We start from the raw sequence: 23011 nt of genomic DNA, 5'->3' as shown, positions 1-23011 counted from the left end.
AATAGGAGTTCAATAAATGTTTCTTTATTCCTCTTAGACTCTCCCCTTTTGCTAACTTCCCTTTTACTGTCTTGGGCACCACTATCCTCCCAGTCATTCAGGCTTACAACCTGGTTGTCATCCTCACTCACCATCTTCCCCCCCTGCCTCACTGCAAAGCCAATCAGTTGCCAAGTTATGTTCATTCTGCCTTTATAACATCTCTTGTATATGTCTCCTTTTCTTTTCTGATACTGCTACCATCCTGGTACAGACCCTCATCACCTCATGCCTGAGCCATTGTACTGGCCTGCTGGTTTGGTTCCCCTTCCTCCTCTCTCCCCACTCTGGACTCTCCTTCCTTTAGCTATCAAACTGAGCTTCCTAAAGCACAGGTCTGACCATTCTCCCCACCGGCCATTCAGTAAACAGCAGTAACTCCCTATGACCTCTAGGATCAAATAGAAAATCCTCTGTTTGGCTTTCAAAGCCTTTCATAACCTGGCCTCTTCCTGTTTTTCCATACTCTGTGATCCAGAGATGCTGGCATTCTAACTGGCATCTCCCAACTGTGGGAATTTTCACTGGCTGTCCCCCAAGCCTGGAATTCTCTCCCTCTTCATCTCTGTCTCTTGGCTTCGCTGGCTTCCTTCAAGTCTCGGCTAAAATATCACCTTCTACAAGAAGCCTTTTGCTAACCTCCTTAATGCTAGTGTCTTCTTCCTGTTGCTTATCCCCAAATTATCCCATGTATATCATTTTTGTACTTAGTTGCTTACATGTTGTCTTCACCATTCAGCTTTGAGCTCCTTAAGAACAGATAATCTTTTGCTTTTAAAAGTTTCCCCAGTACTTAGCAAAGTTCCCAGCATATAGTAGGACCTTAATAAATATTTGTTGACTTGATTTTTGGCATAATAGAATTTTATACCTGGAAGGAACTAGACACTATCTAATTTAACCCTTTCATTTTATTGATGAGGAAATCGAGACCCAGAGAGGGAAAGAAACTGTATTAATATCATGCAGGTAGTAAGTGGTAGTAAATTATGTTGTAACTGTCTTTTATAGCCAATTTATGAGCCACATAAGAAAACTCATATCACTTCCTGAATTCAAAATCAGGTATTCTGACTCCAAATATAGAATTCTTTCTACAATGTCATTCTGCTATCAGCTCTATCACTCAGTCCTGTTAGACTCTTTTTGTAATTGTTCTGAATACTACAGATTAGAAAAGACATTGATTAGCTAGAATGTGTCCAGAAGAGGGCAAAGGGGATGTAAATGGTTTTGAATCTATGCCATTTGACAAATGGTTGAAAGAATTGGGAATATTTAGCCTGGAAAAGAAAAGACAGGGTAGAGATAATAGTTGTCTTAGGTATTTGAAAGGCTGTCATGTGGAAGAGAGATTAGATTTATTTTTTTCTATTTTAGAGGGAAGAACCAGGAAAAATAGGTGGAATATGCAAAGAGGCATATTTAGTAAAAACTTCCTAATAATTAGTGTTATCTCAAAGTAGAATTAGATGCTTCAAGTGGTAATAAGTCCACCCTCTTTATAGTTCTTCAGGCAAAAACTGGATAACAGATTTTCCAGGTATGTTGTAGTAGGGATTCTTTTTTGACTTTGGTTCCCAAAGTCCTTTGAAACTCTGAAATTTAATTATTCTTCTTGAATCTGTGAGTTTATAATCTCAAATGAGTATCATAGCTTATATTATCTTTGGAGTTATATATTATCTCGGTAATGCTGGCATTGTCAAATATTTTTGGAATTTGAAAAAATTATTTTGGAATTGCTTTTTATAGCCAGTTTATGAGTCATACAAGGAAATTCATATTATTCATACTTTATAATCAAACCAACTTTTATATTACTCGGATTGGTCACCTATATTTCTTACTAGACTCTTAATGACTTTTGGCCAATTCCAAAATTCAATACCATCGTCAAATATTTTATATCATTGAAGATGTTTTTTAAAAAATATCCTATGGGCTCCATGTGCATCTGGATAATGTCTGGTATTTAGTTCCTCTGATGTCATCATGGTTCTCATATGCCATATCATTCCCAGTTCTCTAAATCAAGTGATGACATTTAGAAGTTGCTCATTCTCTGAATTTTGATGATACACAGGTTGGAGGTATTTGAGTTTTTTGATGTTGCTTTGAAGAATAGAATACTTAGTGACATTCTTGTTGAATTGTCACAGATCCAGAGTCAGGGAGATTAATTAAGTTTGAGATGAAACTGAAGGAGAGAATGTTATTGGTTCCAACCTGCTCCTTGTGGATTGTGGCTTGAGGTTTATCAATATTTCCATGCTCCCCTAGGTTTTGAACTCCGTCAGAAAGAGTTACTATGGCATGAAACTTAACCTACAAATTATTTCTCTAAGCAATGCTGTACACTTTCCCCAAGTTTTAAGACTAGGCTATGTTTTAGGCTCTGGAAGGAGTGAGGATGTGTTGATATTTTCAGATTTATGATTCTCTTGAGACAGCCCTGTCATCCATGCTGCTGCTCTTGGGTAAATGGCCTATTAATCTTTCCTAGGTGAAGTCAGGTTTGGAGGAGATGACACTCTAAGAAGAGGAAAATATCACCATTAACTGCCTTAGGAAAACATGCTGTCTTGGCAGTCCAGAGTGTCCTTTGGTGTGTTTAGTGCACTGGGTCCTTTTCATCCTAAGTTTTAAAAGGATTCAAGTGCTGTCTTCAACTTGGATATTATATTTTAGGTCTATAGGGTCATTCCCAACTCACTCTTCTTTTGTTGTTGTTGTTTTCTCATTGCAACCATGGTTATTTCCTTCATCCTGAGAACTCTCCTCTGCCTGTCATCTTTATTTATTTGATACATTGGGTTGGACGTAATTTTCCATACATGCTAGGCATGGGCTTGAAAAGTTGTTTATAAATGAATTAGGGAAATTGAGCATTTTAAAAAAATAACCCTGGAGCTAATTCATTTATAAAGGAAAAGACCTTTTTTGTGGATTGAATAATCCCCTACCCTCTGTTGGTTTGGGGAATTGATGTAGTCTTTATTCTCTAATATACCAGGGTTTCTTAAATTCAAGCACATATGAAAATCTCTTTTCCTCTTGAGTACTTTTTTTTTCATATCCCTTCTTAAATCTATTGTTTTATTTTTCCTGAATCTGTCCAGGGTTCCCCTGAAACAAAGGAGCTATAGGTGACTTCTAAGAAATGTATAAAACTAAATAAAGTTTTTCTAGAATGCTTGGAATAAGTCTATCTATTTTCTTTTACCTGTTTTTGGTGACTGTCTATTATAATTTGAAGGCTTTTAATGCAGCCACACCAATTAGGATGGCAAAACAGGGCCCAGAATATGAAAACAACCAAACTGTGGGCAGCTAGGACATACAATAAAAATTAAAAAGATAGTAGGAGCCCAACTCATGTTGTCAGATGTCATTCTTATGCAGGAAAGTATAGAAAGAAAATAGATTAATTTGGAGAGCTGGCAGGTTGGGAAAAAGAGTTTTTGGAAAACATCCATGATTTTTGCAATACCAGGATGAAAAGTATAAGAAGTAAAACTTCCTAATGACATAGACAAATCTAAACTTTTTTAAAAAAACAAAAAACTAGAATACATTTGCTAAAGAATTTTAGTTAATGTTAAAGGAATCACTGATATTTTTTTAAATTATCTAATTCTAAGGAAAAATGACCTCTTTTATAGAAATGTTCTTATGTTCTTAATTACATAGATGGTACCTTTCTGATGTGTATATTTGAATCTGTTTCAACATTTTTGATTTTTGGTAAAAAAAAAAAATGTACTTTAAAATGTCCAGGACAGACTAAATAACCCTTTGTTATCCCTTACAGCTCTCATGTTAGGTATACATGAGTTAAGTTATACATAGCCAAGGAAACAGGCTTTTGTTTGTTTGAATACTCTTTGAAACTGGGCCTCTTTGGAATTAGACATGCTTTAGATACTTGTTGGTGTCAGCCTTTGAGCAGTGGGATTGCCTGAAGAGGCTATGCAATTAGGTCTGCAGCGGGAGGCCTGAAATCCCGCTGCCAACCAGTTAAAGTGTGTCCAACAGAGCCCTGATGGAAGCCCCCTTGTCCTTGGAAGGCTATAAAGAGATTATGCAGATTGTAAAGAGATTATATAAAATCAGTCAAAGGGCAAATTTTGCTGAGATTTTCATTGTGAAGATAGTTTTATGGGCATAAATCAGGTGAGGACATTGCAGAGTACTTAACACACCAATGTGGAGACTTTTCTCTAACAGTTTCTGTGTTAAGAATATTGCCAAAAGACACTGTTTAAATGTAGGACAACAGCTTTCTGACAGCTTCAAATTCTCCTCTTCAGTTTATGTGAAGTTAGATGCATGTGTTTAATAGACTTATGCTTAGAACAGCTGGACACTGCTCAGATTTAAAGCTACACTTGTACAGTTTTCATATTGATATTTTAATGTATTTTTGTAGAGATCTTAACATATGTATGAACCAAAAGACTTGAAGTTTTGTTGGAATTAAGTGAAAATGATAATTAGATGAGTATTGAATTTTCTTTCTTGAAGTCTACACATGGTGAGGGGTGTTAAGGCCTTGACTGTTTAAAGAGGCTTTCCCCTCTGACTTCCTACAACTAGGCAAAGGTTGTAAATGTGAGTATGTATATACTCCACTCTGAGCATAATTTCCTTCTGTTGTCATGATCACAGATTAAACATTTCTCCACAAAATTGTTAGTCCCTTATAGTTGACCTTTTCTCTATGTTTAAAGGTGCCTTAAACTCATTTGAAATATGGTTATAATTGTATGTGCAGTAGATTTTTGAATCTGGAAAATGTCGGTTTGTATATCATATAATCCTTGAGTTCTGTGCACTTATTTATCTCTTAGCAAGATCTAGAGGGTTTTTTTTTCCCCTTCTGCCAACTAAGGAGAATGAGGAAGGGGAGAAAAAAAATCATTGGCATGGCTGGGAATAGAAATTAATGATTCAAAGAAGAGACAGTACAGAAAGCCACAGCTGGTAGCAGGAAGTGGAGAGAAGGAAAGTCAAAGACTTCTTTTTTTAAAAAGGCAAAACAAACAACTCACAGAGAAGTGTACGTGAAAATCATTTCTAATAATAGCTTATGCTCAGCCGCTCAAAGGGGAAAAAATAGGCATGTGTGTTGAGAAAATGAAAGAGAGAATGCACAATGTGTTACTTAAGGCAATGGAACTTTATAGGTTACCTTATGTGCCATGTACATTGATTAAATACCAAATATATGGTGCCCATTTTTGACCATCATTTACTGTATTGATTTGTTAGCAGTGGAACTGTAATAAAAAAAAAAGCCATTGATTTACTGTCCTTATTTGCTTATGGGCTTTTTTTATTATTAATTTTATGTTTTTCTTCCTCTTTTTCTTTCTTTCTTTCTTTTATCATTTTTCTTAGACAAATGCAGTGCTTTGTGAAATCAGAAAAGAGGGATGGCCCATGGAACAAAAGAACGAAATCATAACAGATTTGCTTGCCTTGCTCACCACGCGACAGGAGCTGCGAATGGAATGGTGTATGAGGTTAGACCTCTAATTAAATGGTTCTTTTTGTTTACTGAAGTCCACAAGCAGTATTAACTGAGGAGCTTCCTTGTTGCTAGCTTGGTTTTTCTCATTGGAGTGGCTATGAAAAAAAAAAAAGTAGTACACTCAAGATGCTTTCTGGAGAAGCTTACTTTATTTCCTTTGGTATCTGCATTATTTTTTGTGGCTTGTGTCACTAAAGAGTTGTGTGTGTGTGATTTAGCTCTTGGTTTAATATTTAGCACAGATGTTTACATTCTAAGCATAATGTACCTGATGCTGAAAAGCCAGTTTTACCTACACACTGAAAACCAATATGCATAGAAGACTGGGAAATACTTGCAGTAAATGCGCTTACATTACTTGACGAAGGATAAATTACTTGAAAATTTTTCACCTGGTATATTTTTCCATCTCATTTGTGGGATATTAAATAAGTATCAATAGGTGACCATTGGGTCACCTCAATTTCTTTGCATATAAACTTTACTGTGCATCAGTGAGCCTTGAATTTTGTTGAGGCTTCCACCCAAGTTTCTACGCCGTCAGTTTTTCTAACATTTCTGATGCTATATTTTAACATTAGTTTACTCAGTGTACAATTTTTAAAGTGAAAACATATACCTATTTCCGAAAATTTTAAGTTTACAATTTAGACTATTTGTTGGAAAAAACTTGTAATTTGCAATCTTGCTAATTGCTGAAAACTATGTCTAGTGGTAAGGTAGATCTCTTCATAAATACAGTGTTCTCAGAACAAAGTTCTGCAATTGATAGTCTACTACAATTGATAGTTAAATAAGTATCAATTATAATAAAATTAAGAGGCTTATTTAAATCACAAAGAAACAGCATAACTTCATCAAAAACAGATCACATCAAATCATCCTTAATTCCTTTCATTTCACAGGGTTACTAAATTCAATTGGTAGACTATGGGACTACTAGTAGACATAATTTATCCAGATTTTAATGAAGAATTTAATAACATTTTTCATGCTGTTCTGGTGGAGAAAATGGAGAGTTGGGAACTAGATAATAGAAAAGTTAGGGAAATTTGGAACTAGTTCAGTGGCTGGACCCAAACAGTCATTGTGAGTTCAGTGTCAACTTCTTTAGAGGACACCTGTGGAATGTCCTTAAGATTTGTGCTTAATCTTATTATGTTTAATGTTTTTAGCAAAGATTTGGATAAAGGCATAGATGGCATGCTTATCAAATTTTCAGGGAACACAAAGCTAGAATGGATAACTGACATGTCAGATGACAGTGTCAGGATCCAAGAAAAGATCTCTCGAACCCAAGACTATATCAGTGAAGGTTAAATTTAACAAGGGGGGGTTAAGTATAAAGTCTTATGTTTGCTTCAAGAAATCATACTCTTATGTATGAGATTGAGGAGATATAGTTATATGGGAGTGCTTGAAAAATAAATTTGAGTTTTTATGGGATATATATATATATATATAAAAAAAATACAAGTTAAATGTATTGGGCAGCCAAAAAAAAAAAAAGCAGGTATGATCTTAGGCTCCATTCAGAGGCCGTGTGGCTACTCTAACAGAACATGCTAGTCATTGATAAGCTGGAGAATTTTCAGAATATGACATTCAAGATAACAAAAAAGCATCAAGGTCATACCATATAAAGTATTTTAGATGAAGGGATGAGGCATGTTTAGCCTGAAGAAGAGATGGTTTAGGAGGCAATGTGGTGACATTCTCCAAGTGCTCGGAAGGCTGGCTGTCATTGGGAAAAGGGGATTGTACTTCTACTACTTGACTCAAGAAGGTACAACTAGAAGCAGTGGGTGGGTAGATGTTGTAAAGAGGCATTAGTTATGGGCTTGTTATAGAGAAAGTTCCTTGGTAACAAATTGGAATGGGCTGCCTTGTGAAGGCCCTGTGTTCCTGCTTGCTCACTCTAGGTTTTCAAACAAAGCCAAGATGAGTATCAATCCATGTGTTAATTAGCACACATTATGTGCCAAGCACTTTGTTACATGCTGGGGTGACCAGAACAAAAATGAAACCATGCTTGCCCTAAAGGAGCTTACATTCTATCAAAGAACTGGAGGGGGAGGGATGAGGAAAAGAGGAGACTACACAAATTTAATTATATACACCAAATATATGCAAAAAAAAATTAATGTAACTATGGCAGGGTGAGGAGGAGATATACTAGCAACATGGGAACTATGTCAAGGAGTGTGTTCTTCTCTAGAGTTCCTTCCATTAGAATGTAAGTTCCTTGAGGGTGTGGAGATGGTTTTACTTTTTATTTTGTATTCCCAATGGCTAGCATGGTGTCTGTTATATCCTGGGTGCTTAGTAAATACTTGATGAATTTCATCTCTCAAATTCCTTGATTCCTGGAGAGATTTTTCCAAAGAAGGAGACAATGAGGAGAATCAAGTATTAATGTTATATGAGTACCATTCATTTTAATTTCAGAGAGATGGGTGAATCCATTCAACTTGAGTTGCAATGATTAAATAATTTTCTAATTTGTTTTTTTCTCTTAAACTTGCAGAATTTAAATTGTTTTCTTTTTTAATTAGTCTATTTCTAATACTATTTTTTTAATGAAATGTCAAGTTTGGAGAGATTTAAGTCTTCTATTTGATCCTTTTAGTTCTGGACCTTCTCTTCTACCCTACCCCCAGTCAGCCTCATCGAAAGAAAAGATGGGTAAGGGGGAGGGATAAGACGGTCTGCCACCTTGACCAGCTTTTCCCTTCTACCTCAGGAGGAAACAAAACAAAAAAGCCCCAAAAAGTCAACTTTACATAGAGAAAGCATAAATGTTGAGAATGGAAGTCTTTTGGAGAGTGCATTTGGTTTGTTAACAATAATTTCCTAATACACCAAATCACCAGGCTGCATGACAAAAATAGCTTGTTTAAAAGGAGTCTGGTTACAGTGTTTCTGGCTTTTACTTACTACTAACAATTTAATCAGGAGTTGGAGCCAGTGCTGAAGTAGATGTAGTCTAGTCTCTGAAACAAAAATGTTAAAGTACTTTGTGGGATAGGGGAGGGGTGGATGTGTGCAGGAGAGGGGGAAGAGAAAGCTTAGCAACAGACACTGTGCAGGCCTCTTTAAAACTAAACACCTGAAAGAATATTTCAAGAGGGCAGTGTCTTGAGAGCTCAGAAAGTATCCTTAGGGTATTAAATAACTATAATCCTTCCCCCACCTTCCCCACCCCCATCATTTGATGTTTCCCATCCCAGTGACCTATCTAAGAGTCTCATCCATATGAACCACATAAACAGGCTGTTACCGTACACCTCCTCCCCTTTTCCCATCAAAGCTTCAGCTGGATGTCTGGAATGAGGCATTGACTATGGTAGCGATCAAGCATGTGGTGGTGAAAGTTATAAAACATCCGCCACACTGCTTACTGAGCTGCCCAGGTTTTAGAGATCAGCCTATTGTGTACTTTGGAATTACATGAGAAAAATGTGCTTGGACAGGAAATAATTAGCACTTGTCAAAGGCCAAGCAATAGGTTACAGTATTTTACTTTCAACAGGCTATCAGGGGATCAGCCAGATTAGATAATAGATTTTTTTTTCTCTGGAAGTTAAATACAGATGACTCTAATTACCTTATATTGCACATTAGAGAACTCATTATGAAGAATACAGCTTTGAGAAATATAGGTCAACCAAGTCACAGCAGCTGGCAGAAACTTTACTGTAGGCCTACTGTAATATAACAGTTTTTGAGTCTCTGGCAGGCTCCTGTGCAATTCTGAGACTGGATAGGATGGGAAGGGGTTGGGAGGGGCAGCAACATATTGTCTTTTTGTTTCATTTTTCAAGTTAGAGCTTCTGATATACCCATCAAATGTTGGAATCTTCCAGGCTAGGAGCTAGTTGAGCCATTGTTTTGGCCTATCCAAAGACTCTTGAACAGGAAGCACATGTGTCTTGTGGATTTAGCTTTTAAGGAAAGTGAGTACTCTGTATGACTATAGACAACCTAGTTTGTCACAGTGCCATCACTGATCCCAAAGATGCATTTGAGTGCTAAGGGTTTCCATCCTCAAGGGCTAATAACCACACAAATGACTCTCTTTAAATAGGCTTATCAGGGATGTTTATTCACTTATGCTGAATTGAATGATCCAAAGTACATCAGGAAAAAAAAAAAAACTGTGAATGTGGGGGAAGTGTTAACAGAAGTGGTCCAGAATTTCTGAAGATTTAGGTTTGTTTATTCTGTCTACTAGTGTCTGATGGACAAGTTGTTATAGCTTTTAAAGAGCTAGGCAAGCCCTCTGATCTGACCCCTTCTTGACCTCTGCTTCCCAAAGGTCAGTCTGCAGCTAATAAACTATAAGGTTCTTAAGGTCTACTGTAGGAAGAAACAGAAAAGGAACAGCTGGGAGACTTGTGTGGACTGGGCATCCCAGGGTAGTCTCCTTTAGGGTCATTCTCTGATAATGAAAATGATTACCAAATTATATGGAAGTTTAACTGCAATAGTGAGTGAGAGGAGGGTGGAGCCCAGTGTATTAGGTTTGATAAATGAACTGTGAAGTGGCCCATCTGGCTCTCGACAGCTTTTTTTTCTCTTTCCCTACTAAGGGGAAACATTTTAAAATAACAGCAGTACATATAGAATCAATGACCCATACAAGGAGCTGGGATAGATTAAGATTTAATGGTGACAGTGAAAGAATTATCATTTGAAAAGGATGACAAAGAAAAGGTACAGTTCAGTGTCAGTGTCTGATCTGCTCTTACCAAAAATTCAGCACTTTTGTTTATATTAAACAAGTCTAAGCATTTTCCCAAGGCTGCCTTTTATTAGCATATTTAGTTCTTAAGGTATGTTTGAAATGTACATTATGTAAAGGCCAAAAATTATTGTATTCCCTCCCCTCCAAAGTTGCTGAAAACCCTATAATCACTCTTTAATTAAAGGGGGAGGGGGGAGATTTCTTAGAAAAAAGAAACTTTAAAGTAATAAAATCCAAATGGTAGAGCATTGGAAGATGACTGGATAAAATGGATGGACTTTTGTGTCATTTGCCTTGGATTTACAAAGAAATATTTCAGTCATGCACTATAATCAGTGCCAGTAGTGAATGGAACATAGGTCATAGTGATTTGCTGCTATGATTTGTTTCTATTAGGTTATCTCTTGAAATATTCAGGGAACATTTCATTATTTTCCATAAAGTAATTTAGGATCACCCAACAAAGTTGTTGTTTTTTTTTCTGCAAAGACAGCTACCATTTTCCATGACCAAAATACAAATTCATTCATTTATTAAGCATTTATTGAGAACCTTCTGTGTGCAAAGCATGATATAAAGTGCTCAAGCACATTATAGGCATCATACAGTAATTGAGCAATCAATATAAGGATGAAATGGGGGGGAAGTATTCAGGAAATTCCCCATAAGATGCCATAGAGGAAAAATCTATTCTTCTAGCTGAAAATTGAGAGATATGCTGAGTCTTTAGGGGAAATAATAGAGCTGTAATCGAAGATCAAGAGCCTTCTTTCCCTTAGAGTTTGTTGTACTGTTAGGGAGTCAAGTGACTTTTGACAGTATTTATTGCCTGCTTTCCAATAGAACTTTCACATAGACAGCAACTGAAAAAAAAATCAAGTTTTATAATGCTTACTTAAGGAAATAATTTGCTCTCACAATTCATCTTGTTTTTCATCTTTAGTTTTTATTTAGTTAGTAAAGGCATGTGAATTCATAATGATCAGATGGGCTAGGTATAGGATAATACAAGGAAAGAGACATTTTAGGAATATACTTTGTTTTTCTAACTTTTAAGATTGTGCCTGAGGGTGCGAGTACTAAAAATAAAAACATTTAAAGACTACACAAAGCATGAAACCACAAAAACAGTACAATCAGTTTTAAAAGACAGTATTTTTAAATGACAGACTTGAAAAAACCATCTTTCTCTCAGTGTTGACTTGTAGTATGTCTGGTATGGCATAAAGAGCATGAGCGTATTTGATGTACTGAGAGAATAATTCTCCAAATGAAGCTGTCCTAGTACCCTCCCAGTACATAGCACACAGCCCTAGAACCCATCCTGGATGATGGAGCAGTGGGAAGACCTGCTCCTTGGGGCACCCTTGCTATTCCTGAGCCTGAGGCCAGTATCAGAACCAGTATGAAGTGATAGAATGGCTTGAAGACTGGCCATCACCTCCTCCTTTGCCTTCCCTCTTCCCTTGGGCCTTTTGATTGCTTCCCAGCCAAGATGAGATGGAAGTCAACAACTCTATGCCTTCTAATGAGATGGAGGACCACAAAGCCTTACTTATGCTTTGTGTCTGCCTCCTAAGCTACTCCAGGCCTTATAATCTGCCCTGCCTCCATGTCTTGTGCCTTGTCTCCTGCCTTGTGATCTGACCTACTGATATAACCTAATAAATTTTGATCCTTGTCATCTACCATACCTCTAAAGCCTTAGGACTTCTAGGCCTTTCTGTCTGCCTTGCAACTGAACCTTCTTATATATGTTGTCTTCCCCAATTAAAAAGTGAGCACCTTGAGAGCGGAAACTAAATTTGTTTTATTTGTTTTCCCAGCACTTAATACAGTGCTTTGGCATATACTCAGTGTTCATTCATTCATTCATTCATTCACAGCTGTGCCCAAGTAACCACTGTTTGAAGCCCTGTATCTAATTGCTTATTGTTAGATTTTGTTTGCTTTTGGTGATGCTCTGGTCTATGCTTCTGCCGGTCACACATATTTCTCTTATTTGAAGCTCTCTGAAGAAGACAGATCAAGTACTAATAGTTTCAGAGAGTATCAAAAATCATAAGAATGCAACTCAATTAAATATTGACCATTAACATGCTCCTCCATTGTTTGTGTATATACATATATATTTGTCATTAACCTGAGACAAATCTTGCTGTGAAATCCTACGCAGCCTAGGCCCTGCCTGGAATCCCCTGGTACAGTTAGAATGAATAACCCAAGTATGCTTCCTTGGGCTTAATACTGAGAACAGTTTTTAAAATGTAGATGATTGTGACATTTTCTCATAAGAATTAGTCACCACTCCATCATTTATGTATGTATGTAGCCCCACCTCCTTCCTAAAATAAAGCCTATTTTATTCTTATGATCCTGTATTCATCTTTCCATTTTATGCTTAAGCGGCCGTAATGTTCCAAAGCTAGATCTTGGTTTGTATTTTTAATAAAAGGGCTATCTTTTATTCTTCTCTCCTTTGATCTTTCCTTTTGAGGCTGTACTCAATTTGTATCTTTGTCAAAGCTCCAAAACCTAGAACTCAGGTATTATTATGAGGATTATTATAATTTTCCACATATTCAGTTGGGTTAGTGATTTGAATTGACTGAAAAACAACTAATTACAGAATTTGTATAAATCTCTTGACCTTGATAGTTCATGATTAGTCATTAAAATTTGGATAGAGAGCTTTTGGGTTTCTAAAGCACAGTGATCAAGGCTCAAGGTTTACCATTCCTACCTACCTCCTCTCCTCCTCCTCCTCCTCCTCCTCTTCTTCTTCATGGCATGGCCAGTGGGTGGGGGGTGGAGGCTAACTGCCCACCTTCATGCCCTTTTATTTGAAAGCCTTTCCATTGCCAATGCTGACTGAATGTATACCAGATATTTCAGCACATATTTTTCAGGGCTAGTTGATTCTCTAGATAAGATGTTAAATGCTTCATAAAGTATTCTGAATTCCATGGAACACTGTCCTATTTTCCATATAAACCAACAGCTTTTCTGAGATTTGATAGCATTGGACCCTATAAACTCTGATTTGGTTCACAGAATCTCATATTTAGAAGGTACCTTAGAAGCTACTCAGCCCACCTTATACCTGAACAAGAAGTTTTGCTGCAGGATAACTGACAAATGCTCATCCAGCCTTCTCTTGAAGACGTCTCATGAAGGGGAAACTACTGCCTCTTGCAGTTTTGAATAGCTCTAATTGTCAAGAAGCTTTTTCTTACCTCAAATCCCATTGAAATTAAGCCCTTGGAAAAGAAAGGTGGTTTTGTATGTGTCCTTGTATATTTGCCTAGAATGGTACCTTCTGCATAGGGATGGGGAATCGGCCTATTATTTCATTGATGTAAGGAACCTTTGCATAAGGAAACTCCCTCTACCAATGCAGGTCACTACTTTCTCTGCAATTTAAAGTCTTAAAAAGCTCCTTAGCACACCGAGAGGCTAAGTAATTGGCCATGGGTTACAGGGCAGGTATGTGGCGAAGGCAGAGCATGAAACAGTCTTCCCCACTATCCTACACTGTCCATGCTACTTTACACATAGTAGGCATTTAATTCGAGCCAACAAGCATTTAGTGAGTGCTTACTACGTGTTAGTAGCTATGTTAAGTGTTGGAGATAAAAAGAAAGAAATACAATAGTCCTGTTCTCAAGAAGCTCATTTTCTGTTGGAGGAGACAATGTACAAGTAACTAGGTACAAACTAGGTACATATGTATATGTATATAAAGTGCTAATTATTAAAAAGTATATATTTATATACATACATATGTGTGTGTATATATATGTACCTACCCATATATATATACATATATATGACAGATTTGAGATAATCTTAGAAAGAAGTCATAGGATTAAGGACATTGGGAAGGGATTTTAGTTGGCATCTGAAGGGAGTCAAGGAAGCCAAGAGACAGAGATGAGGAGGGAGAGAATTCTAGGCCTGGGGGACAGCCAATGAAGATATCCAGAGTAGGGAGATAGTGTCTTCTATGAGAAAGAGTTAAGGAAGCCAGTGTCCCTAGATCACAGAGTACATTGAAGGGAATAAGAAGTAAGAAGACTGGAAAGGTAGGAGAAGGTCAGATTATGAAGGGCTTTAAAAGCCAAATAAAGCATTTGGTATTTAATCTTGAAGGTAATAAGGAGCCACTGGAGTTTATTGAATACGGGGGTCTTAACATGATCAGACCTTTAGTAAGATCAGTTTGCCAACCGAGAGGAAAATGATCTGGAGTGGGGAGAGACCTGAGGCAGAGACCTATCAGAAGACTGTTGCAGTAGTCCAAGCATGAGGTGATGAAGGTCTGCACCAGGGTGGTGGCAGTATCAGAGAGAGATATTATAGAATCCATAGAACTTGACAACTGATTGGATATGGGGTGTGTGTGTGTGTGTGTGTGTGTGTGTGTGAGAGAGAGAGAGAGAGAGAGAGAGAGAAGGGGGGGTGAGATAGAGGAAGACATTCATCTAAATTGCAAGCCTAAGTGAGTAGGAGGACAGTGGTATCCTCAACAGTAATAAGGAAATTAGGAAGAGGGGAGGGTTTTGGGAAAAAGTTGATGAATTCAATTTTGGACACGTGGAATCTACATGTGTATGTCTACAGGACATCCAGTTAAAGATGTCTAAAAGGCAGTTGGAGATGTTAGAGTAGAAGTTAAGTGAGAGATTAAGATTAGATAATAGATCTGCCAATCATCTGCCTAGAGTGGTAATTGAATCTATGGGAGATGATGAGGTCACTAAGTAAAATAGTATAGAATGAGAAGAAAATAGGGGGGGAAAGAGCTTGGGGAAACACTTGTGGTTACCTGGATGAAAATCCAGAAAAAGAGGCTGAAAAGCAGTTAGACAGATTGGAGAAGGGTCAGGAGAGAGAAATTTCATAAAAACTTCTAGAGTACCAGAAGAAAAGAGGACAATTAGTTGTGTCAAAGGCTACAGAGAAGCCAAGGTGTGTGGGCATTGAGAAAAACCAATAGGTTTAGCAGTAGGAAATAAACTGGGATTCCAAAGAAGAGAACATTGTAGAGTTGAACTAGTTCACCAAGGGATCAAAATGGGCAACAGAGGAGAGTGCAGCCAGTGCAAGGCTAGCGATCTGAGAAAGAACTGGGGGTAGAAGGATTGAAAGTCATGATGGGGGCAGCTAGGTAGTGCGGTAGATAGAGCACTGGCCCTGGATTCAGGAGGACCTGAGTTAAAATCCGGTCTCAGACACTTAACACTTACTAGCTGTGTGACCCTGGGCAAGTCACTTAACCCCAATTGCCTCACCCCCCCAAAAAAAAAAGAAAAGGAAAAAAAAAGAAAGTCATGATGATGATAAACAGGGTAAGGAGTTGCAAGCAAGAGGTGGAATGATAACATATTGTAATCAGATAAAGGAATTTCAGAGTTCATGAACTTAGAAGTAGCCTATTTATGGGTGATCACAAGATCATGGATATGGCCCTCTTTGTATGTAGCTGAGGTGGGGTAGAGGAGTAGGATATAGGCATTGATTAAGTTGAAGCACTTGGAGGTTGGTGTTTGAAAGAATTATCCATATCCATATGTTGAAATTCCCTAGTATGAGGCCAGGAGTTGGAGAGGAGAGAGATTCTTCTTTCAGCCCAGCACTGAACTCATTGAGGAAAGAAGGGGAGTCTTCTGGAGGTCAGTAGGTAACAGCTATCAGAATTTTTATTGAGTCATTGATACGAATTGAGTGAACCCAAAAGGAGGAGAGCTTGCTAAGAGATGATGGTAGAGATGGTAGAGTCTGGAAGTGGCAGTGTAGAGCAAGGAGAATTCCAACTTCCCACCATAAGTGAATGTTGGGTATAAGTGAAAGTGCTAGAGTGGGTAGCCAGGTAAGCTTTGGTATCAGGAGGAAGCCAGGTCTCAGTGAGTGTAGTAAGATGAAAGGCATGAATTCGAAAGGAAAAGGTTTAAGATGAAAGCAAGTTTGTTACTTGTGGAGAAGGAATTCCAGAGAGCAGAGTGGAAGTATTGTACTTTAGAGTGGGAGGTTAAGGCTTGGGATGGGTTAGGAGGGATGGGAATAAGGGATGAAGAAAAAGGTTCAAAGAATGATTGGGGTTTTGGAATCACTTGGCTGGGGAGGGTATGCCATGGTGGTTGTTGTTCAGTCATTTCAGTCATGTCTGACTCGTGACCCTGTTTTGGGGGGGGGGGGTTCTTGGCAAAGATATTGGAGTGGTTTGCTATTTCCTTCTCCAGCTCATTTTACAGATGAGGAAACTGAGGCAAACAAGGTTAAATGAGTTATCCATGGTCATATAACTAATAAGTATCTGGAGTCGGATTTGAACTCAGGTCTTCCTGATTCCAGGCCTTAATCCAGGCTCTATCCACTGTACCACCTGGCTGCCCAAATGACTTGGTGGGAATATGTTAATCTTTGAGGGAGGATTGAGTTGAGGTCAGAGTAGACTCATCCCAGGTTGTTAGGGAGAAGGTTTGTAGCTGGAAAGCAAGGGGCCATAAGGTTGAAGAAGGCAACTAGTAGAGAGGCCAAGAGTGTGATGGAGGCCAAGATCCTGCTCTCATTTCTAGATAGACAAAGGCAACAAGGATAGAAGTTTAATATTTAATATATAATAGACATTTAATAAATTTTAGTTGAATTTGGTTTTTTTTGTTGTTTTGTTTTGTTTTTGTGGGGCAATGGAGGTTAAGTGACTTGCCCAGGGTCACATAGCTAGTAAGTGTCAAGTGTCTGAGGCTGGATTTGAACTCAGGTACTCCTGAATCCAGGGCCGGTGCTTTATCCACTGTGCCACCTAGCTGCCCTTGAATTTGTTATTGAAACCTAAATCTGATTTCCACTAATTGCTCCTATGTTCTTCCCTATAGGGCCAAATAAAACAAGTCTAACAACCCCCTTAAATACTGTTGCCATGTCTCCCCACAAGTCTCCCTTAGAGCAGGGTTTATTTCATTTTTTGTGCTTGGCACATGGAAGGCACTTAATAAATGCTTTTGGTTAATTAAGAGATAGATGATTCAGGCTGAGCATCCACAGTTCTTTCAGCCAGTCCTCATATAACTTCACTGTTCTGGTCTAGATGTGGTGCCTAGAACTGAACAGTATACTCCAGATGTGGTGTGTACTAGAACAGAACTTCTTAAACTTTTTTCTCTCGCCACTCCCTTTCACCCAAGAAATGTATATACAACCCTGGGTATATAGGTATGTAAAATAAGTATACATAACCTTTTACTGTTGCCAAATTTTTCCTGATCCTCACATTCAGTTACACAACCCCAGATGGGGTCTCAACACACAGTTTAAGAAGCTGGGTACTAGAATATAGTGGAACTATCAGTTTCTTTGGAAGTAGACACTAAGCACTCATATTCCACACCCAGGCTGACATGAATGAATTTGTTTGAGAAAGTTTTAGCACTTAGCCCTTTTATTCACTTTACCAAGTAAAATTGTTGATTAGATGCCACAGATAATGTGAACAAAGACAATAGAAGATCCTTTACCACCCCCAGAAATGCGGCACACATTCTTGCAAGGCTGAATTAAATGTTTAATAAACATTCTGACTTATTCTGAGAAATCTCATTGAAAGGAGACTATAACTTTTTTAAATCATTTATTCCAAGGGCTAGAACCCATATTATTATAAAGTGATGCAACTCTGGTGATGAAAATTAACTATATGTTTGACTTAGATATAGCAGTGAAGCTCAAATTTACTATTGAATTTTCCTTGAGAAAAGTCACAAAATCAAACAAGTTTTAGCTACTAAAATATATCTTACATAATTTTTGCAAACTTTTGTAAACTTTACATCACTATATTTGATATTATTGAGTTATTCAGTCAGTCCATCACTTACTATAAGCCAGGCACCAGGCTACACTCTGGGGGAGGGGGGAGGATATGAAGAAAGGCAAGAAATAGTCTTTGCCCCCAAGGGGCTTATATTCTGACAGGGAAGACAACATGCAAACAGTTAGGTTTTTATAGATCATATAGCTGTGTCTTGAAGGAAGTGAGGGAAACTAAGAGGTTAGGCTGAGGGAGCAGAGCATTCCATGTGTGAGGTACAGCCAGTACAAAGGCATGATAATGGGAGATGGCATGTCATTTTTGAGGAACTTCAAGTAGGTCGGTGTTATTGCAATATAGAATTCATGGTGGAAAGGAGTAAGGTGTCAGAAGGCTGGAAAGGCAGAAGGGGGTAAGGTTATAAAGAATTTTAAATGCCATATAGGGTAGTTTGTACTTGGTCCTAGAGGTAATAGATAAACACCGGGGCTCCTTGAGTAGGAGGGAAACAGATTGATGTGGTCATAATAAACATCCCAACACTTCGGGAAAATGACAGCTAAGTGGAAGATGGCTTGTAATGAAGAGATACTTGAGACAGAGAGACCAATAGAAAGGAAAACCCAGCTATTACCGTAGTCCAGGAGAGGTGTTAGGTGCCTGACCTCTGGTGGTGGTTGTGTGAGGAGAGAGGAGACCTACACAAGAGCTATATAATAAAGGTGAAAATGACAAATTTGACAGTGGATTGGATGTGGGGGATAATAAGGGTGAGGAGTCTGCAATAACATGGTGGTGATGATTCTGCGTGACTGGGAAGATGGCAGTATCCTCAATAGTGATAAGGAAGTTCAGAAGCTGAGAATCTGGGGAGAAAGATCGTTGTTATAACTTCATTTGGGTCCTCACTGCTGCCCAAGAATCCTTCTTGGCCCTTGTCAATTCCTTACAGTATCCTTTTCAAGGCTTTTGTTCATGTCTCCTCTCCAAGTTCACCTTTCTGCCCCATCTATCCCCTTACTTAAGAGCATATGACCTATTCCTCTTCAGTAAGAAGTCTGAGGCCATCCTACATGAATCCCCTCAGCCCCACAAACCTCAGCATTTTCACTCTTCCTCCCTTCTGGCACCTTCTCCAACTTAACACATCCAAAACTGAGTAATTTATCTTTCTACGTCATCTTGCCCTTCTCTCTGACTTCAGTATGCTCGCTCTTTTATTTGACCCTTGTCTTTCTTTCACTTCTCATTCTAATCAGTAACCAAGTCCTGTTCATCCCACCTCACCAGCATCCCCTACATCAATCTCTTCTCCCTCTCTTCCCACTGGCACCAATCTAGAATAAACCCGTATTACCACCTTACCCAGTGATTGAAATAACTGCCTAATAAGTCTTTTTGTCTTCATTCTCTCCCCCTTCCAACCTCTCCCTCATACTTCAGATAGAATATTTCTTATTTGTAGCTTTGGTTATGTTAGTCTTTTGTTAAAAAATCTTTAGTGGCTTCCTTCTAATGGCCTGCTGGTGAAGTCGAAACCCTTTTATCCGGCATTTAGGGCCCTCTAAAATTTGGTACACAGTCTGTTTTTCTATTTTATTTTTTCTATCCGTTTCCAACAAACTTGTCTTACTCTCTGTCCCCATATAGCTTATACCTTTCCACCTTCCTGCTTCTGTTTGCATTGCTCATTATTCCTTGTATTTTCTCACTCCTCATTCCCACCTGTTGAATTCCTTGCTGTTCTTTAAAATTCAGCTCAAATGCCAGTTCTTCCTTGCAGTCTTAATCATACCACGCACATCTCCCTGAAATTATCATGACCTTTTCTCTAGGATGTAACCTAGCATGTTGTTTTGTAGGTCTTTATTGCTTTTATCATTGAATATTCTCTCTCTCTCTCTCTCTCTCTCTCTCTCTCTCTCTCTCTCTCTCTCTCTCTCTCTTTTGGTGGGGCAATGAGAATTAAGTGACTTGCCCAGGATCACACAGCTAGTAAGTGTCAAGTGTCTGAGGCTAAATTTGAACTCAGGTCCTCCTGAATCCAGGGCTGGTGCTTTATCCACTTTGCCGCCTAGTTGCCCCCTAATATTCTCAATTATAGTAAGCATAATACTGTCAATTATAGTTATTTGTATTTGTCTTTTTTTCCCCTGCTAAAGTTTGAGCTCCATGACATCAGGGACAATGTCTTCAAGCAAAAATTTGTATTTTATTACCTTCTAGGACAATGCTTTGCACACAGTAGGTGCTTAATAACTATTTCAGAGTGGGTGCCGTTCTTAAACTCCACTGTTCTTTCTCCAGTATGAAAAAGAGCCAATGACTTGTGACCCAGCATTGTGCCAAGCAACATTGTTCCTAGAACAGTTAGTCATCTGCTATAAACATTCATAGGTCTGGACACGTAGAATGGGAATCTTAACCCTGAGTTAGATACCCTGACTGCAGCCCCACCAGGGAGAGAAGCACTGGGGCATGGCAAGGTGAGACTGGGGAAACATTTTAAGTCTGAAAGAAAGCAAGTGACAGGACTATTCCCCCTTTTTTTTTAAAAAGAAAGGGGGAGTAGACAAAAGTGTTCTCTACCAACAGGAGACAGAACTAAGTCTGGGAGGGCCCTGGTGCTTATGTTGCTCTCCCCAACCCACTAGTTTGGGTTCCCTCACCCTGGCTGAGTTAGCCATCATTCTGGGGATATAGCTCTTAGGATTTCAGTGCAGTGATTGTTTGGTGGTTCATTCACTTCAGTTATGTCTGACATTCAGCGATACCTTTGGGGGTTTTCTTGGCAGAGATACTGAAGTGTTTTGCCATTTCCTTCTCCAGCTAATTTTATAAATGAGGAAATTGAGGCAAACGGGGTTGAATGACTTGCCCAGGGTCACACAGTAAGTCTCTGAGTCTGGATTTGAACTCAGGAAGATGAATCTATCTAGCTGTCCTGATCACTTGGTGGTTTGTCTTAAATTTCTTTCCTCCTTCAGGGGTCTGTGTGGTCATGGTAAGTGGAATCAGTTGACCCATGGGTACTTTAGGAGATGATAGGGATGACACAGTGTGTTGACCTGATGATAATCCCTGCTGTCCTTTCTGCTAGAGAGCAAGTGCCTTCCAGAGCCAGAGGAGCAAGTGGAGCCTGGGCCAGGGACCCTTGTCCTCAACTCTACAGTGGCTGAATTTAGAAACTGACAGCAGTGTCAGGGGATTATTCATATTATCCTTTGACAAGACATTCATCTCTCAAGTATTCCTCATGTATTGTTTTAATATTCTGGTTATTTTTGTATATTTCCTATCTCCACTGGACTTCCCAGTCCAACTGTGAGTCAGATTCACTTAATTAAGCTCTCATTGTGTATTATTTGACCTTTATATCTCCCCTTACTATGTGCACAGCCCTTCAGCATGGGTGATGTGCTCATAGTAGGTCTTTAATAAATGTTTATTATATTGAGTTAAAGCCCTCCTTCACTTAAATCCAGTTCACTGCAAATCATGATGTCACCCAATGGCATGGTCCCCTTAGAGAATGAGGGGCAAACTACAATGATTCAGTTGAAATAGGCAAAGGAATGAAGAGCAAGGAGGAGCAAGACCTGCTGAATACTAGATTTGTGTCTTTTTTTAAATGCGTCCATCTAGTCCCTTTTAATGATACCAATCTGTGCTTTTTGCTGCCCTTAGCAGAATGTCCTTTGTGTCTCTGAACCGGATAACTCCATAAAACCTGATAACTCCATAAAAGCTTCTCATAAACGAGTAGGAATTGAAACATTGGATAAATATAGAGGTGAGGATTAAATGAGTCTAGAGATAGGATTACCTTTTCTTTCCAAGATATGATGACTTATCTTAAGGAGGCAAGTGTTGTTAATGTTATTACCATTGTTACTGTCATTATTTAAACAGCTTTATGAGGGACAAAACCCAATTGACCTTTGAGCATCTTATTTATAAAATCAACACTGCAGGCCTCTGTTGAGCCTGACTTCTGGTTTAGCAAGCAGCAGGCTCTGTGGCTGCAGTTAACTGCTCTTTTGCCTCTTCCTCCTGGGGATCCACGGCATTATTCTCACCCCAGATTATCTGCATGCTGATTCTCAGCCCAGCCCCTATTGTAAGAAAAGCACCAAGTCTGGATTTAAAGTCAGGTTTAAATTTGTGGCCCCTGTATCCCCAGGGAGTTGTTCTAGAAGCAAGACCTGGAGGAGGTGGAGCAAGAAGCTTGTGCTGGGGACGATGTGTCCTCAGGAAAGAAGTGTGCTGGATCAAAGGAGCCATTTGTTATGGTGGTCCATGCAGATAGTGCTGCTGCTGGACACACGCCATCAGGGAAGTTGTGGTATAGACACATAGGCCTCCTTGCTCTAGCTGGCAGCTAATTGTCTAGCTCCAAGTAGAAACAGGAAATAGAAAATCAGGAAAGAGAGTCTAGATGTGACACCAGAATAGGTTTTGTTTTTTTTCTTATTGGGATCATTAATGCTATATATAGTCAGACAGATAAGGATTAGGCTTCTTCCTTTCCTTAAGTATCAAGGTTACTGATTTCTATGTTAATGAAGAGACAAGATTTTCATACTTCATATTCAGTCCTGAGTTGGAAATTCTGGTGCACATTTTTTTAGGGTGAAATCTCACCTTATCGAGTTTTGCACACCATGCCAGCCTCTCCTGTAAGGGGATAGTCACCATATTAGAGCAGAGCCAGCTGCTTGGGGGTAGGGGCTACCACTGATAACATCTTACCCTTTGACCTCCTCTTCTGAGTCCAGGGGCTCACCAGGCCTGGGCACTGATATGTCGTAGTAAACCTTGATATGACACTTTTATCACTTGGACCCTTGAAGGAAAACCCTTGTTAATAGATAGCAGG

The 23011-nt window shown here is 38.8% G+C and overlaps 1 protein-coding gene across 3 annotated transcripts in view; it reads left to right on the top strand.

The window, feature by feature from the left end:
• The window catches only part of FTO (FTO alpha-ketoglutarate dependent dioxygenase), a 406491-nt gene that overhangs the window by 214053 nt on the left and 169427 nt on the right, over positions 1–23011 (top strand). For all 3 annotated transcript variants that reach the window (XM_043988473.1, XM_043988474.1, XM_043988475.1), the window contains one exon: positions 5443–5567. In XM_043988473.1, the coding sequence (XP_043844408.1) occupies positions 5443–5567 (125 nt within the window). The remainder of the gene's footprint in view (positions 1–5442; positions 5568–23011) is intronic.

The sequence above is a fragment of the Dromiciops gliroides genome, chromosome 2 (assembly GCF_019393635.1).
Source record: "Dromiciops gliroides isolate mDroGli1 chromosome 2, mDroGli1.pri, whole genome shotgun sequence".
Taxonomy (NCBI): domain Eukaryota; kingdom Metazoa; phylum Chordata; class Mammalia; order Microbiotheria; family Microbiotheriidae; genus Dromiciops; species Dromiciops gliroides.
The sequence above is the reverse complement of the archived record's forward strand: the minus strand, read 5'-3'. Positions and strand labels throughout refer to the sequence as shown.